Source organism: Artemia franciscana, chromosome 16, assembly GCF_032884065.1.
Source record: "Artemia franciscana chromosome 16, ASM3288406v1, whole genome shotgun sequence".
Taxonomy (NCBI): Eukaryota; Metazoa; Arthropoda; class Branchiopoda; order Anostraca; family Artemiidae; genus Artemia; species Artemia franciscana.
In genome coordinates, this window is record NC_088878.1 from 30564878 (window position 1) to 30584430 (window position 19553).

Sequence of the window (19553 nt, forward strand, 5' to 3'; positions counted from 1 at the left end):
AATGATTATCCAGATTTTATAGATGTTTTACATATTGGAAGGAAACATTATAAGCACCAAATTTTGTTTTTGACTTTTTGATCAAAATTCGTTTCAATAGAGTTTCAGTTACTATGGGCACGGCACGCTCTTTGCCTGTAGTTTGCTGCCATGAACCGTTTTGAACAAATATTGATTGCTTTTCAATGTGTTTAAGGTCAGGAAATAAGACCCACACGGAAAAAGCATTGGCTGTCTCTGAATCAGATTCCTTAATCGTCAGAAAATTTGAATACAGAAGATAACATAACAAGCGTCTTAGTGACTGCGGATGGAAAAAAAGCAAGACTATCATAATACTGCTGAATCTTGAAAACTGTCTCATCTTATTATTTTATGGGGACAGATCACAAATTCCTCTTATTCTTCGATATTAAGGACTCGGGATAAAACGAAAGAGACGAAGAAGAAAACAGTGGAGAAAAATTCGAACTGTATTGAGATGACATTATCCATCTTGCAGAAAGTATTTGCGCCTGACTAACATTAACTAAGCATGAGTTGTGTGAGTTTTAAAACAGGAGAGGGAGACAAGCGGAGAGAGAAGAAAAGAGAGTTGAGTTGAGAGTTGAGAAAAAGAGAGTTGAGAGAGACATGAGTTCATTGAAACGGGCATTCTCTATCAGCTAAGCTATGACAGAATTTGGTAAACAACCAAACGTCATCTTTGAAATAAGATAATGCGCATTGGATAGATTTTGCTGTCAAAATTTGATTCTATCCTGCTTCTAGGGCTATAACGAGAGAAAGGTTGTAAAAGGAAAAGGGTCCCTGAATTGGGTGGCAGGAGGTCGTAAGAAAGAATTTAAAAGAAATCGAAACTTCTTGGGAGGGTGTGAAGATAGACGCTTGAAATAGATCGGTATGAATGAGGAGCATGTGTAGTTGTGTTGGTTTAAGTGACTTGGTGCTGCAGTGAGTTGTAGTTGCAGTAGTTGACAAACTAAAACTGCCTGATTTGCCAGTGATTCTTGTTTTGCATTTAGTTGCAAAGTTTAGCGCAATTTTGATCCCTCTCTTAAAGGAATCAATATATGGCTGTGATATAGTAACCCCTTAGGGGATATTGTGATTCTAGATGATATTGGAGCGCTGACAGGTGCTTTTTGTCAATAACTCTTTCTGGGACGTCTCTCCCTTCAGGAACACAAACCTAGTATTGTCTCTATGTTTTTGTCTTGTTGATTTTATAAACTGTTGTACAAGCAGAGAACTTCCTCAAAAGTTTGTGGATGTGCTTGTAGAAGATAATCTTTAACGTGGCATCAAGCTTTTACAGGTATGAATTTTCCTTTGGAAATGCTACCACTCCCCACTGCTGCCCTCCTTCTGAATCCTATTGAGGCATAGCAAGTGGATTTTGAGGCCCAAAGCATAAAGCAAGTAGCTATATTTGGCAACAGTTACTATGTGAAACTTGGAAGGTCAATCAAGCTGGATTGAGGAAAATTTTGGATGCAAAAAATTGTTTCCCGTTTTCTAGCACTTGAGGATTGGATCTGATCGAGCTAAACATTTGACGACAGATCGTCTGAGAATTCGTTCCGAGAGATGAGGTTCTTTAACTTTCTTGATAATGAATTCAGGGTGACAGTGAAGGATCTTCGATTGGGAAATAAGTAGCCACTCTGATGAATTGATAATTTTAGTTGACCATTAAAACGGGTCATCTATAAATTTTAGATCGTTTCTTAATTCTTCCTTTGAAGCTAAATACCTGCCAAACCTTTGTGTATGGGAGGGTAATATTGAATTTTTTATGAAACTGGGTGCCAAAGGGTAGTTCTAAAATATTAAATCTTATTTACAGGACTTTAGAACCGATAAAAAATAAAGTATTCTGAACCATTAATGTGTTTCCAGGTTATACTGCCAGTTTAATCTGCACATGCGTGGGAACTTGTGTGCCTCCTAAGGCTTTTTTACCTTAACCTGTCTGTGTTTGTGTGTATTACTGTTCTTACCGAGAATATAATATGTTATTGGTTTTATTTCTACGTACAAGAGATTCATCCTAGGTCTGTACATGGATAACAGCTTATTTTTAGAAGGGATGCGACACACTTCCTTCGTGTGTATGGGGATTATTCCAGGACGGTCAAACTTTGAAACAGAGATGGTAAAGATCTTGATGGATCAGCAGGGAAGGCTTTACAAAAATGTTGTGGATGTTATCCCGTCTAGAGGACTGACTAAACCAGGTTTTTCAGAATATCGAAGATGTTAGGCGTGTGTCATCGCCGTTTTGAAAATTGTAATTGAAAGAAGGAATGGTAGCATATTTCAACGATGAGAACCACCTTTTGGCTATTTTTCAAAATTTTCTATACGAAGTTCATTGGAACTTCCAAGAGAAGGTTCTTTATGTCTTAGTCAGGGTTTTCGAACGGCAAGGAATGTTTTCTTGTGTAATTTACTAGATTTAGGCTTATATATCTTCTTCTCTCCTAGATAGTATCCAACTTTTGTTTGCATTTTGCTTTTCTCTGATCGTCTTCTTGCAATGATATGCTTCGATAATCTTGTTTGTTTATTGCTAGTAAAATGTCTTTTCATGTTTGATTGGTTATGGATTGGGGGTGAAGACATTCATGGGCTATAACCACCGTGTGACCGCTTGCGTCGAAAGAACTATATCGGGATGAACTCTGTCATTGGCAACAATCGTCAATAGTCAGAATGTTACCCCCGACTAATATTGACAGTATTTCCAACTAATATAAACATAAATCACAGATAACTCTATAAATCCCAGATATCGAGTTTCTTGAAATTCCGCTAGAGTAGTTCCAATATATATTTAATAGCTCCTGGAGAAATGGTAGGCCCTGTTTAAACCAACTTTTGTGTGTATTTTGTTTTTCTATGATCTTTTTCTTGCAATGATATTCTTCGATAAACTTGTTTGTTTATGGCTAGTAAAATATCTTTTCGTGTTTGATTGGTTGTGGATTGTGAGTTGAAGACATTAACGGGCTATAACCACAGTGTGACCGCTTACGTCGAAAGAACTATATCGGGATGAACTCTGTCATTGGCAACAAGCGTCAATAGTCAGAATGTTACCCTCGACTAATATTGACATTATTCCCGACTAATATAAACATAAATCCCAGATAAATCTATAAATCTCAGATATCGAGTTTCTTGAACTTCCGCCAGAGTAGTTTCAATATCCAACAGTTTGTGGTAACGAACTGTAGTAAGGAGCGACCCGGCTCAAAAGTAACCGAAATTTTAAAAAATGGTATTTTTGATACCAGTAGTTGCATCAAAAGAATCGCATTTTAATGCTGATTTTAAATATATGCGTTTCATCAAGATTAGTCTTACCCATCAAAAGTAAGGAACCTGAGAAAATTTGCCTTGTTTTAGAAAATAGGAGGAAACACCCCCTAACAGTCATACAATAACGTAAATTACACCATCAGATTCAGCGTATCAGAGGACCTAATTGTAGAAGTTTCAAGCTCCTATCTTCAAAAATGTGGAATTTTGTATTTTTTTTCCCCAGAAGACAGATCAAGGGTGCGTGTTTATATGTTTTTTTGTTTTTTTTTCCAGGGGTGATCGTATCGACTCAGTGGTCCTAGAATGTCGCGAAAGGGCTCATTCTAACGGAAATTAAAAGTTCTAGTGCCCTTTTTAAGTGACCAATAAAATTGGAGGGCACCTAGACCCCCTCCCACGCTCATTTTTAACGAACTGCATTTTTTGCCAGAAGACAAATCACGGATGCGTGTTTATTTGTGTTTTTTTTTTGTTTTATTTTTCCAGGGGTGATCCTATCGACTCAGTGGTCCTAGAATGTCGCGAAAGGCCTCATTCTAACGGAAATTGAAAGTTCAGATGCCCTTTTTAAGTGACGAAAAAATTGGAGGGCACCTAGGCCCCCTCCCACGCTCATTTTTCCCAAAGTCACCGGATCAAAATTCTGAGATAGCCATTTTATTCACCACAGTCAAAAACCGAATAACTATGTCTTTGGGGACGACTTACTCCCCGCAGTCCCCGTGGGAGGGGCTGCAAGTTACACACTTTGACCTGTGTTTACATATAGTAATGGTTACTGGGAAGTGTGCAAACGTTTTCAGGGGTATTTTTTGGTTTGGGGGGAGAGTTGAGGGGGGGGGGGTTGCGTGGGAGGATCTTTCCATGGAGGAACTTCTCATGCGGGAAGAGACTTTCGATGAGGGGGGCGCAGGATTTTCTAGCATTATTTAAAAAAAAACAATGAAAAACTAATATGAAAAGGTGTTTCTACTGAAAGTGAGGAGCAGCATTAAAACTTAAAGCGAACAGAAATTATTACGCATATGAGGGGTTTACCTCCTCGTAATACCTGGCTCTTTACGCTAAAGTATTTTTAGTAATTTCAACTATTTATTCTACGGCCTTTGCGATTCAGGGGTCATTCTTATGGAATTGGGACACAATTTAAACTTTAATGTAAAGGGCGAGGTATCGACGAGGGGTGAAACCCCTCATATACGCAATAAAATTATACGAATATAGAAGTTCGTTACGTAAGTTAAATCGTAAGTAACGTATCTTTTTACTAATGAAAACGTTCGTAAAAAAATTAAAAGTTCTAGTTGCCTTTTTAAGTACTCAAATGATTGGAGGGTAACTAGGCCTCCTCCCTCCCTCCCCTTTTCTCTAAATCTTCAAGTTAAAACTATGAGAAAGCCATTTAGCCAAAAATGCAAATTAATATGCAAATTTCGTTATAATTATTTATGTGCGGAGAGCCAAGATCAAAACATGCATTAATTCAAAAACGCCCAGAAATTAAATATAGAAACAGAATTACTCCGTATATGAAAGGGGCTTTTCATCCTCAACACCCCGCTCTTTACGCTAAAGTTTTTTTTTTTTACTGTTTTAAAAAGTAGAGTTAAGAGAAAGAGTCAAACTTTAGCGTAAAGAGCGAGGCGTTGAGGAGGAAAAGCCTCTTTCATATACGGAGTAATTTCTGTTCGTTATAAGTTTTAATGTCGCTCCTTACTTTCATTTAAAAAACTTGTTTTTTATTTAATATTTAATAGCCCCTGGAGAAATGGTAGGCGCTGTTCAAACCAACTTTTGTGTGTATTTTGTTTTTCTCTGATCGTCTTCTTGCAATGATATTCTTCGATAATCTTGTTTGTTTATTGCTAGTATGTTTCTTCATGTTTGGTTGGTTTTGGATTGTGGGTTGAAGACATTCACCGGCTATAATCACCGTGTGACCACTTATGTCGAAAGAACTATATCGGAATGAACTCTGTCATTGGCAACAAGTGTCAATAGTCAGAATGTTAGGTTATTGGTACAATCATTTTTAGCCAACTTTCTTGTAAATTTCATGAGTGTTTTTTATTATTTTTTTTTCACAAGACCGATATGTGGGGAAAAACCGGCAAAATTGTGCTTCTCTGTGCCGCTAATTTCATCGATTCTATTTTTCTACGACTGATGGAATCCATTTTGGGCATATTTTTTTCTTCCACAAGCGTCATCTCTGGATAAGTGAGTTTGAACTCATCTTCAGAAAAAGAAATAGTTTTTAACAATGGAAATCCATGATAACAATTAATTTTGAAAAGCTTTCGAACTGAAGTGTTACTTTTCCTAACAGAGGCAATAAAAAGCCATTGCTTTGACAGCCGCTTTGGAACTGCCCTAATACCAAAATATTGACATCTTGTTTTCCCCGATACCGACTTTACTCGAAAATATCACCAAAACTGAAAACATTCAAAATAAAATTTTTCATATCACAATTATGAGCTCAATTATGAGCAGCTTTTTGAGGCTTTAGGATATGTAAGGGTAGATGTAGTATATATATATATATATATATATATATATATATATATATATATATATATATATATATATATGTTACCGTGAATGTCCGAAATCAGTTAATGTTGACATTCATCGGTGAATGTTCGAAAATTCCTTTTTCTCTACCTCGATTCAATTATGTTTGCGAGTCACCTTTTTCAGTCTTGTGCAACCTATGATGGTAAAAGCTAAGTTAGGTTAGATTTGTTAGTTTAGGTTAAGTTAGATTAGGTTAGGTTAATTTGGGTTCTAATTATCAGAAATGGGTTAAAAACCTGACTTAAGCTAACCTAAACCTACCTAACCTCGTGTAACCAAACCTAATCTAGTCTAACCTAATGTGTCATCATCAAACCTTGGATTAAATTGACTGGCAACGCTGACTAAATCCAAGGAGAAAAAAAAATATTTCGTATATTCATCGGTGAATGTCGACATTAATCAATTAGCGGACATTCCCATAACATATATATACATATATATATATATATATATATATATATATATATATATATATATATATATATATATATATATATATATATATTTAAGGAAGCCTCATTGAATTTCAAATAAAGATGTAAGGATATATCTCCTTAAATGAAAAATTTTCCCATCTTTCTCTAGGAAAGCCTATTTGCATTTAATTTTGAAAGCGTAAAAAGGTGTTTTTCAGGGAGTAGCTTCAAGGGGATATGGGACTGGAATTAATTGCCGTAGGGAATTTAGGTTCTCAGAAGCAATTTTTGCTTTTAATTAGCCAAAGACAAGACTAGTTTAAAGTCAGTTTTTACATTTGATTAAAGGTTATTATTTTCTTGGAAGTTATTGTGTTTTTTTAGACTTTTGTTGTACGTTCATATTTTTTGTGTGTGTAATGACTTGACACAGGAAGGGTTGAACTTTGTTTGAAGCAAAGAATCATTGGCAGAAATGTTCTTGTTGGGAGAAATATTTGAAAATTATTTTTGTTTATCATAAATTATTATTATATCGCAATTATTTTCATCATATTTTATAATATTTTACGTCATATTTTATCTATATATATAAAAATAAGTTGTCTGTCTGTCTGTCAGGTGACGTCATGTTTCTGTGTCGACTGACGTCATGAAGTTAGTTGTCGTCATTTTTGCTATGACGGTGAAGTCATTAAAGATATTTAAGACATATGTTCACGTAGAAATCTATTAATGTTTAGCTTTAAAATGACTGATGAACTTACAATGGCAAAAACCGATGAAGATGCTCAAAGAGTCTATGCCAAAAAACTTGCTGCTGATAGAGAAAGTCAGAAAAGAAAGCGTGCCGAGGAATCAAAAGAACAGCAAGGAAACAGGCTTGAGGCTGATAGAGAAAGAAAGAACAGAAAGCGTGCCGGGGAATCAAAAGAACAGCAAGGAAACAGGCTTGAGGCTGATAGAGAAAGAAAGAACAGAAAGCGTGCCGAGGAACTACCAGAGCAACGCGAAAGCAGACTTGCTGCTAAAAGAGAAAGTGAAAAAAGAAGGCCTGCCGAGGAATCACGAGAACAGCAAGAAATCAGGCTTGCTGCTGATAGAGAAAGTAAGAAAAGAAAGCGTGCCGAGGGATCACAAGAACAGCAAGAAATCAGGCTTGCTGCTGATAGAGAAAGTAAGAAAAGAAAGCGTGCCGAGGAATCAGAGCAACCTGAAAGTTATCGCCTGGCATTCAGGTACAGCCCAGTCGATGATTATAGCTTGAGTAGATGTGTTCAAATCGGGACAATGTCTAAAATTTGTCCCTATTGCAAGGCCTTGAAATTCAATGGTGAAACAATGGGAATGTGTTGCGCCTCAGGAAAAGTTAAACTTCCTCTATTGGCTGCACCACCAGAGCCATTGAAGACTTTCCTTACTGGAACTACGTCAGAATCTAAGCGTTTTTTGTCACAAATCAGAAAATACAACATGTTTCCAAATGACGTCGTTTGGAGCCCAAATCGAAAATCCAGATCAATTTATGTCTACTTTCAAAGTAAAAGGGCAAATTTATCATAGAGCAGGGTCCCTTCTACCATTCTCAGGCGAGAATCATAAATTTTTACAATTGTACTTCATCAGTGATAGAAATTCTGAATTGAATGCACGTTGCAAAATTTCTCCCAACGTTGAAAGGACAATCGTTTCCCAATTGCAACATCTTTTCCACGAAAATAATAATTTAGTGCGTCTGTTCAAAACAGCCATCGATTTGATGCCTACTGATACGCATAAAATTGTTATTTCCGCTGACAAAACGCCTCCTGGCCAACATGTGCGTAGATACAATGCTCCAACTATCGACGAAGTGGCAATCGTTATGGTCGGTGATCAGTTTTTACCTCGAGATATTATTCTTCATAAGCGAAACGCTCAGTTGTTAAGAATTGCTGAAACTCATCGATGCTACGATCTCTATGGTCGTCCAGATTTATTTATTACATTTACATGTAATCAATCTTGGGACGAGATACTGCAGCTTTTACTTCAAGGACAATCGGCGGTTCATAGGCATGACATTACGGCCCGTGTCTTCCGGCAAAAGTTGAGATCACTGATAAACTATATAGTAAAACTTGAAGTGTTTGGGTCAGTGCGATGCTGGATGTACTCAGTGGAATGGCAAAAACGAGGTTTGCCACACGCACATATACTAATCTGGCTACATAAAAAATTACTTCGAACGAAATTGATGATGTGATTTCCGCTGAAATACCTGATAAAATGTCAATAAGGGGTTACATGATATTATTGTAAAAAATATGATACATGGACCTTGCGGTGCACTGAACGAAAATTCACCATGCATGGTCAAAGGAAGGTGCACAAAGCAATATCCTCGACTTTTAGTATCAAACACAATTACTGGCAATGATAGTTACCCACAATATAGAAGAAGATCTACCGAAGATGGCGGTAAAACAGCAATAATAAAGAAGCGTAACGGTACCACCATCGAAGTAGATAACCAGTGGGTTGTTCCATATTCCCCATTATTATCAAAAACATTTAATGCACACACAAACACTGAATACTGTAACTCCGTAAAGGCAATCAAATACATATGTAAATACGTCAACAAAGGCAGTGACATGGCAGTTTTTGGCTTGCAGCCCGAAATCAAAGATTTCGACGAAATCGTACAATATTAGGCTGGAAGATACATAAGCAGTAATGAAGCTGTTTGGCGAATTCTTTCATTTCCGATACATGAACGTAGTCCAGCTGTTGTCCACTTAGCTGTACATTTACAGAATGGTCAACGTGTTTATTTCACGGAAACCAACGTGCAACAAAGAGCCCTGAATCCACCGGATACAACATTAACAGCTTTTTTTTCGCTTTGCAAAAATGATTCTTTTGCAAAAAAACTGCTGTATACTGAAGTGCCTTCGTCCTACACGTGGAATACTAAAAATAAAGTATTTGAACGTCGAAAACAGGGTAAGTCAGTCGACGGCCAACCTACCATCTTCAAAGATACCACGATAGGAAGACTCTACACCGTTCACCCCAATCAACATGAATGCTTCTTTCTACGCCTGCTTTTGGTGAATGTACCCGGTCCGACATCCTTTGAGTATTTGAGAACTGTAAACGGTACTAAACATGACACTTACCGTAGTGCATGCCAAGCTCTGAATTTATTGGAGAATGACCAACACTGGGATAACTGCATCAATGACGCGTGCGAAACGTCAACCCCAAGTCAAATTCGTGCATTGTTTGGCATCATTTTAACAACTTGCTCTCCATCAGCTCCTACAGAGTTATGGGAAAAATATAAGTCAAAAATGTCCGAAGATATACTCCATCGAAAACAGTTAGAGACGTCAGATATGAGTTTTGATTTTACATCAGAAATTTATAACTACACTTTAGTTATTATAGAAGATTTGTGCGTACGTATGGCAAACAAACCTCTTCAGGATTTGGGAATGCCTTCATTTAACCGTATCGCTGCTGTTTCGACATGTGTAGAATTGGATCGTGAACAAAGTTACAGTACGAGTGATCTATTGTCATATGTACAAAATAACATTTCCAAGTTAACGTCGGAACAAAAAGACATTTATGATACGATAATGCATTGTGTCGATAACAGCGTTGGCGAAATTTTCTTTTCGGATGCGCCAGGAGGTACTGGTAAAACGTTTGTGATAAAACTGATTCTGGCATCAATTCGATCAAAAAATGATATAGCGTTGGCAATTGCGTCGTCCGGAATAGCTGCAACATTGCTGTCTGGTGGAAGAACTGCTCATTCCGCTTTGAAATTGCCTCTGAATTTGCATTCTACAGAAACTCACACGTGCAATATTTCCAAATCATCTGGGATGGGTAAAGTATTGCAGCAATGCAAACTTATTATTTGGGATGAGTGCACAATGGCACACAAAAAATCGCTCGAGGCTCTGGATCAATGCTTGAAAGATTTAAGAGGGAATTCAAACCCTTTGGCAGCACATTAATATTGCTTGCGGGAGATTTCAGGCAAACATTACCTATAATACCTAGATCAACTCCTGCAGACGAAATGAATGCTTGCCTGAAAAATTCTAATTTATGGGCACACGTAAAAATATTAATTTCAAAACGATCAAAACGATTTCAAAACGATGACTCTGGTCAAACATTTTCAGATCAATTGCTGGCAATTGGAAACGGAAAGCTCCCAGTAGACTCAATTTCAGGACGTATACAACTACCTGCTGATTTCTGTAATTTAGTGACGTCCAAAAATGAATTGATTGAAAAAGTATTTCCGAATATTCTAAAAAATTATAAAAATAATAAATGGCTAAGTGAAAGAGCGATTCTCGCACCCAAAAATATAGACGTCCACGAAATCAACAATATTGTTTTGACCAAGATTCGAGACCAGGCAGTCCTTTACAAGTCAGTCGACACAGTTTTGGAACCAAATGAAGCGGTTAATTATCCATCTGAATTTTTAAATTCCATAGATCTTTCAGGGTTTCCACCACACGTGCTACAACTAAAAATAGGCGTACCAATAATACTTTTAAGAAATATCAACCCACCAAAGCTTTGCAATGGCACGCGACTTGCCGTAAAAAAAACAATGGAAAACCTAATAGAGGCCACAATCTTGACAGGGCCTTTTGAGGGTGAGGCTGTTCTTATTCCTCGCATCCCCATGATTCCAACGGATCTGCCTTTTCAATTTAAAAGATTGCAATTCCCAATTCGATTAGCATTTGCAATCACCATTAACAAAGCTCAAGGTCAATCATTAGAAAAATGGGGTATAGATCTTAATACTGATTGTTTTTCCCATGGACAATTGTACGTTGCATGTTCGAGGGTCGGTAAACCTGACAATCTATTTATATGCAGCGACAATTGGACAGCGAAGAATGTTGTATATTCGCAAGTTTTACGCAGTTAATTTGTATTGTATCCATCTATCTATCTATCTATATAAAAACGAGTTGTGTGTATGCATGTTTGTTTGTTTGTAAAAAGAGCGTTTGCATATGACGTCATTATTAGTACATACGGCTTTGTATATGCACAGACAATGGGAAAGCCAAGAATGTTTTATATTCGTAATTTTTACGTAGTTTGAAACACATATATAAATTTATCTATATTCACAGGTGGGACACAGGGACACAACTACAATGGCGCGTAACTAATTTGGCGCGTAACGACTTACGCGCACGGGGGGGCTTGGGGGGCGCGAAGCGCCCCACCAACTAGGTGTTGTTGTGGCGCGAAGCGCCACCCCAACAGCTAGTATATATATATATATATCATTTATATATATATATGTATATATTATATATCATATTTTATCATAAACATTTTTTGTAAATATATTTTTGTTTTTTTTTATTATAAACTATTATATAATTATTATTTATAAATGAATTTTTTTGATTAGCTGAATTAGATTTTTCCCGTAGCACATTTTGCTTCTTTGATTAATATCGATGATGCAGTTAAGCCTTATAGCAATTTTTTTGAAAAGTTTCGAGAAACTTTATAAGAAAAAAAATGAAAATTGAAAATCATAGAATTACATTTTTCAATGCTCATTTTGAAATTGATTTTACCTTTGCATTTCTTTAATAGCCAGGATAAAGAACTGCGACCAAAGTGACGATTTAAAATGGATTGTTAGTAATTTTAAGCGTTGAACGCAGTGTTTAAAATGATTGATAATTTTGCCCTCAAGAGTTATCAAGGCTCGCATAAGAGCATGCTTATACAATATATTACTATTATGCCGTCCGGCCTCATACATAGGTAATTTCATACATAGCATCAGGGCTGTGGAGTCAGAGTTGGAGTCTTAGTAAATTGTTACTTACATCGTATCCACTGCGCTATGCAGGCTTTCAAGGGGTATTTTTTAGATGTTTTTTCTAGTTTTTCTTAATTAACCATCCCTCCATTACCCCCTCCCCCTTCCCTAGATGGTCGAATCGGGGAAACGACTATTTCTAATTTAATCTGGTCCGGGCCCTGATACGCCTCCCAACTTTCATCCTCCTAGCTTATCTGGAAGTTCTCGAAGTAGGAAAACTGGTACCGACAGACAGAAATTGCGATCGCTATATGGCACTTGGTCTACGGGCAAGTACCATAAAAACAGAGTTTTGTAATTAATAGATACATCATAAGAATTTGATTTTTATGTTGATTCCAAATATGTAAGATTCATTAAGTTTATTGTTACCCATCAAAAGCTGTGAGTCTGAGAAAAGACCTGATTTTTGAAAAAAGGGGGGCACCCCCAAATGTCATAGAATTTTGTTAAAAATTCCACCATGAAATTCATTGTATCAGAGAACCCCATAGTTGAGGTTTCAAGCTCCCGTCTGTAAACATGGATGCGTGTTTATTTGTTTTTTGTTCTTTTTTTCCCCAGGGATGATCGTTTCGAACCAGTGGTCCTAGGATATCGAGATATGGCCCATTCAAACGTAAATTAAAGTTCTAGTGCCCTTTTTAAGTGACCAAAAAGATTGGTAGGTAACTAGCCCTTTTACGTGGGGAGAGAAGTTTCCGGAGATGAAGTTTCGAGGGGAAATTTTACGCTGTTGGAATTTGTCAGAATCTCTATAAGATATTCTTTTCATATGTCTTACTCGGTTTTTTCCGACTCAATTTTACATGTGGAGATGATCCGGAGGAGATTTTTAGCGGGTTTGGAATTGTCTGAAGGATTTTTCCCGGGGGGGGGGGGGAATTTCTCTGGGAGAAAGTCTCGTGGGGGAATTTTCTGAGAGAGCAATTTTCCTCGCAGGGAGAGACTTTCTATGGTAAGCAGATTTTCAACATGATTAAAAAAAAAACTATCAGTAGTTAAAGCCTTTTTAAAATGAAAGTATGGTAAGGAGAGTTTTCCAGGAGGGAGGGGTATTTTAACTTGGAGTCATGGAGGAAATTTCCGTGGGGAGGGAATTTTCCATGCAGAAGGAGTTGGATTTCCCTGGCATTATTTGAAAGACGATCAGAAATTAAATATAAAACAAAAAAATTCAATTGAAAGTAAGGAGCAACATTAAAACTTAAAACGAATAAAATTATTTTGTATATGATAGAGATTTCCCTCTCTTCAATACCTACCTCTTTGTGCTAAAGTTGGACTTTTGGTCCCATTTTTTTAAGAACGACTCTTGAAACCCAGGGGCTGTTTGTTTAGAATAAGAATCTTCTTTAGAAGTACTAAAACTCTTTAGCGTAAAGAGTGAGGTATCGATATAAGGGGCAGCCCCTCCACATATAAGGAATAATTTCTGCTCGTTCCAAGTTTTAATGTCGCTTCTTAATTTCTGTTGAATAAACCTGTTTTTTTTATTTAATAGATTGAAGAAACATATCCCAGCTTACTAGTTAGTGGAAGAAGTGTATTTGGTTTGACGAATTCTTTCAAAATTCCCAATTATCGTTTAATCATTTTTTTTCTAGTATTTAAAAATCTTAAACAGTAGAAGATAAAAACCGAATTATCAGTATCCGTTTTATTGTAGTTTCACTGCAACTGTAAGCCGCTCACGGGACGCTTCCGGAGCTTTTGATGAACCTAGGCTGATGAATTACGGCGTAATTAGAGAGTTAAATTATGTCCATTCTAACTGAAGTAAGGAAGATTCATTGCCATGACTACCTTAAGCTATGTAATACTGGTTGAAAATTAATTTGAAATTGTTTATTTTAACTGTTTTGAAAGCATTTGTTCTAATTATCAACTTTTTAAGGCATCAATCAAAGGGTTGTCCCGCTCGTTTGAGATTTGGGCAACAAAAATGTTTGCAGTTGAAGAAGCTTATTCCTGGTCAGAAGAGTTGGCGCTTCGAAAAGTAAGTCTATCATCACCAAACTTTGCTTACTTTTATTGGTAATACACATTAATCTGCAATTTTATCATTAAAAGATGCTGCATTTTGTCACTTCTTCTGAGAAGTAGTCCATTTTTTGGACGTTTAATAGTTGCTTTTGAATAACTGAATAAATTTTTTACTGTCGATAAAAACACTCGAGGGTGTTACAATGGAGTAAATAAGAAAAATCGAAAAAAATACAACATACATACAAAAAAACAAATAAAAGATAAACTAGCAATCAATCATTGCCTGGGAAAATACACAACATTGATCGGCTTTCGAAAACTCTTTCACTGTGACTCTAAGCTGCAGCAGGGGCTCAGCCATACCTTAAGTGGCGATCAGATGTCTGTTTCTGTATCATAGGGAAATTTCCAACAGAAATTTCGCATATTGAAAATTCATGGACCTTATATTTTATTTATTTTTTTTGTCAGTGCATAGAAGGATGACCCAGAACGGGGAACGAGCAATGACACACGGGAGAGCGGATAAGCTGTAGACTTTGGCTAGTATATGCCTGCAGTATCGCGCTTCGCAGCAAACAAGAAAGCCAAATGCTTTTTTAGCCTTTGATCAAAATGCACAAGCAGGAGGGAGCGTGATTTGACAGCGGAACTGATTGGAAGGCCAAGACAACTAATTCTTGCAGATGGGGAAACATTTTGACTTCCTGGCTGTACTCCTTTTGTAGTAGCCTGAGACTTGCCAAAAACAAGAACCTCACTATAAGATGCATTGAAGGATAAATGTATTTTGCCAGATTCGCGACTAAGCACGGACAACTTTTCCTCATTTGCTGACTGCGTCCGGTTGAGGTTTAAATATCATAAGCAAAATGAAGGAGCGAAAGGTCTAGAGCTTTAAGTATGTAACTCGTCATTACTTTCTCCTGGGCTTTTAAAACAGTATTGTTATAAAGGAATAGTGACGTTATACCTCCTTGGATACCTTTTCATACTCTAATTGAAGTATCGCTTGATAAATAAACCATTTCAAGTTTGTACTTTTAAAAGGACCTTGAGCCGCGAAAATATTTTTAAATACCCCACAACAGAGCTAAAAATACCTCGACTTATCGGAGAAAATAGCAGCTGAGGTCGGACGCCAGAATTGGAGGTGCGAGGAACATCATGTGCTGCCAGAATCAGGATGTCATTGTTTCTCTTCATTTCAATAACAATTTTCGAAGTGATAGAGTTGAAATCTTTGAGACTATGACCAGCCTTAAAACCCATCTGATTGTCTGGTGTAAAGCATGCAGCATTTAGATCGTCAACTACCAGCAGCTCTAGTAGCTTACACATAATGAGGATACAGTTATGGTACTGCAGCTATGATATAGTAATACAGTAATATAATAATTGTAATATAGTAATACAGTTATGTCTGCTGTCTTTTCCTTTTTTGACAACTGGAGTAAGCGAACCAATATAGAAACTTGTAACCCGAATAACTGATCGACAACTGAATAACTGAATAACCAAATAACTGAATAACACCTCTTGAGTGTTTCTTTTTGTGAAGAAGAACGGCCCAACTAATTTTTTATACACTTTTAATAGACCCAATCTCTGATTCCGTACCACGTGAAGAATCATCAAGCCGAGATTGAACATGTCAACCTCTACTTATCTCGAAGGAACTAAAACATTGCAATTTCAGTGCTATAATAGGAAATATAAGTACATCGAAAAATTGTACTTTATCGTGCAAAGCAAAGACACTTAAATGAGCCATTGCATTCTCAAAGCAATAAATTTTTATTTTATCGTTGATATGGAGGGGTGGGGGCTAAGGGGGGTTGCAACCGCCATCAGGTTTTCAGCAGTTATTTAATGTGAAGCAAAAACGAACACAAACTCATTGAATAATAAAGCTCTACCAGAGTTAATTCAAAGAGTGACCATGAAACCTAAACCAAAAAAAATCATTCTATAAGTGAGGGGGGCTGTTACCCTTCCTAAATTCTACTTTTCTTTTTTCGAGGTCATCATTAACCATGTAATAAGGTCACTACTTTTTTTCTCGTTTTTCTCAAGGAAGTCGCAATAAAGTCAAATATTTCCATAAAAAAGAATTGGAGAAGAATAAAGCTGTAAGAAATGCTGTATATCAGGGATTGCCGACCTTTTTAAATTTTATACCACATAGATACGAAGTAAACATATATGTACCACCATAACAACATTTCGCTGTTAAAAATCAATGCGTCCTTAGGGGAGTGTTTGTAATGAAAGAATAAGGATTTTTTTTACATTCGTTTTTTAATTTTTTCTATAAAAATGTTACCAATAAAAATATTGTATACGTTTTTTTTTTCTTTTCTGTTAATCAGATTTGACCTAGTTTGATTAACCCATGCCTTTGGTGGCGCATTTTGTTCCAGGTTTGGGAAGAAAGTACCCAATACCGATCAAAAATGAGCCAGTACCTTCTTTTTTTACTATTATTATTACTTTCAAAGGTGGTTTACGGAATGACCCTGCTAGTTATCGTCCTATATCTCTCTTATCAATGTTTAGTAATTTTTTTTAAAAAAGCTTTGGTTTCTCAGCACCTTGATTTTCTCAATTCTAAACATTTTTTTCATGATTCACAGTTTGGTTTAGGCCAAAGCACTCAACTGAGCGTGAATATGCGAATCTATTGAATCATTTACATGTATCTCTTGACTCTGATCTCATAGCTGCTGCCCTTTTCCTCGATATAAGAAAAGCATTTGACTCAATAACATACAAGATTCATCTTTGGAAACTATCCCATATTAGAATACGAGAAGAGTACTTATTCTTGGGTTCTACCATATTTATCCTGTCAAGTTATCTCGGTTGATCCGCTCTTTTCCAACCCGTCTGAAATAGAGTTTGGTGTTCCACAAGGATCTGTGCTTGGGTCGATACTCTTTTTAATTTTTGTGTTTGATCTCATAAATGCGGTTAAAAATGTAAAACCTACCACTTGTTGTCGCTTTTGTCAACCTGCATCTGTCTCTAATTGTGACATAAGCTCGTCCTTCTCCAATGCACTTATTACTTTGGCGGATGACAGTACTCTTGGCACAGCTAGTAGAACTGATTCCCATCTCCGTTCCCTTTTTGAATTCCCTTTTGATTTCCCTTTTTGAAAGAGTTATTCAGTGGTTGATGTTAATTATCTTGCCTTAAATGTTAGAAAGTCACGTTTTCTTATTTTCTCCGAAGTTTAAAGGGCTTTCTCTGGTTTAAAAGAAATTCATATATCGAGGGGTTCTTTTAATAGACCTAAGATTAGATGCATCCCATTCCTAGATATTATACTTGATTAGAATCTTTCCTTCAAGCATCATATTGACCTAATTAAAATGAAAGTTTCCAAAAGCCTCGGGATCCTTAAAAAACTCAAAAACATTCTTCCAACGTTAATACTTAGACTCCTATTCTACTGCCTAGCTTAGCCTTATGTTTCATACTGTTCTAATATTTGTAAGTCAAATTTTCCCTCATCACTGAATCCACATTCAGAACTATATGATAAAGGAAGGAATCTAATACACGAAATTAACCGCTTCCTTTAAGCCCTTAAGCCCTTTCTTGACTTGAGATCGCTTTTTTCTGTCTTGTGCTTCTTTAATTTTTTTTGAGGTTACATGACGAGCTTCCTGCTGCCGTATGTAGTAATATATCTTTTATTCCTGAGAAATCCACTTATTAGTTCTATACTTACAATAATTTACAGACACTTCATATTTCGTAAATATGAAGAGAGATAGCTTATAACATGATCTGGAACACCCTCCCGGAGTCTTCAAGGGGATGCTACTCGTTAGGTATCTTCAAAAAGTATGTTAGGTATTTTTTTGCTAATAATGAAGTTTTCTCCGGTTTTCCGAGAAATTAATGTCTCCGGATTGGGTCTGCTGTTTATTTGTGTAGGTGGAAGCATGTACTAATCCGCTCTCTAGTTTGAATTTTTTTGGGGGGACTCAGGGGTTTGTTTGGGTTTGTGTTGTAAGTTTTTATGTAAGTTTATGTAAGTTTTTTTGTAAGTTTTCGTTTTGTTTCTCCGCTGTTTTTTTTCTGACCGTAGAGCCTTATGGACCAGACTAAGCTGAACTATTTTGTCGTTTTCATATGTAAAATAATGTGGATTTTGTTAAATATTTATGGTTAATAAATTTAATTTAGTTTTCTCCTCTCTCCCTTCTCTTCTCTCTCCTGTTTTTCTAACTTTCTCTCTTTTTTTGTTTTATTCTGCCCAATAGGCACCTAAAGGCTCACTGAACGCATAGTGTGAAACTAAAAATAATGAAATTGTTTTTTTTTTTACACTTAGTTGAAGTTTTTGCTCAATTATTCCCGAAAAGTTCCCACTAGAAAATTTTACGTGCGTATTTTGCCACTGTATTATGTGCTATATGTATGTATTGAAGTGTACTGGAATTTGGAGTAAGTTAATGCTGAGGAAAATCATATTGAGATAATCTTTCTTATTAAATTTCTAATATTAAATTCTATTCTCCTCAATATGTATCTCACCTGATTTTTGATGGTATGAAATTGTGTTGTATTTGAAGTTTTGCGAATTATCTCTGGTTTGATATTGTGATAGGGGTACTATATATGTTATTGTGTTCACTTTAGAAATGGTACTAGTCATGAAGAAAAGAAGTTCGGTCACAAGATTACTTACTTTGTAAATTTTGATTTGTTAATAGTTTAAGAGGTGTATACATAAATGCTACATCCAATAGCATTTTACTATGATAAGACTCAATATGAGTTTAGTGAGTCTTTAATATGTTTTTATTTCAAAACAATTTAAATTAAATTTAATTTTGTTCATTTCATTTCATTCGAAACATTCAATTCTGTTCGTTAGGTATGATCTTCTTCTATAATCTTACCGCACAGCAAGCGATGCTAAATTTGAAAATAATATGTTTTGTGAATTTTATCTTATTGTAAAAAGTGATAGATTAGAAATAATTGCTTTCCCAAAATTTGAAACAGGTAATGATAAACTTTTAATTTATGAGAGATTTGTAACCCCTCGTGCTTGATGATTAACAAGCTTTTCGATTTTCGCTTACAGGTCACAATTTTTTTATAAAGGAAAAATAACCGAGCATCATAACTTTGAAGTCTGTAGTGCCTAGGCTGGAAAGTTTAGAGATCAAAACTTTAAAATACCATAAAATCCTCTAATTTATAAAATCCTTTTCCCTGACTTTGAAGTCGGGGAAAAAATTCCACGGAGGGGGATTTCTGGCATGATTTTAAAAACGATCATAAGTCAAATAAAAAACAAGTTTTTTTCAAATGAAAGTAGGCTACAGAGA

At 36.1% G+C, this 19553-nt stretch overlaps 1 protein-coding gene across 1 annotated transcript in view; it reads left to right on the forward strand.

Annotated features, from left to right (window-relative positions):
• LOC136037340 (fatty-acid amide hydrolase 2-like) overlaps positions 1-19553 on the forward strand; it is a 65220-nt gene that overhangs the window by 7642 nt on the left and 38025 nt on the right. Inside the window, exon 2 of the mRNA XM_065720013.1 lies at positions 14108-14209. Coding sequence (XP_065576085.1) covers positions 14108-14209 — 102 coding nt within the window. The remainder of the gene's footprint in view (positions 1-14107; positions 14210-19553) is intronic.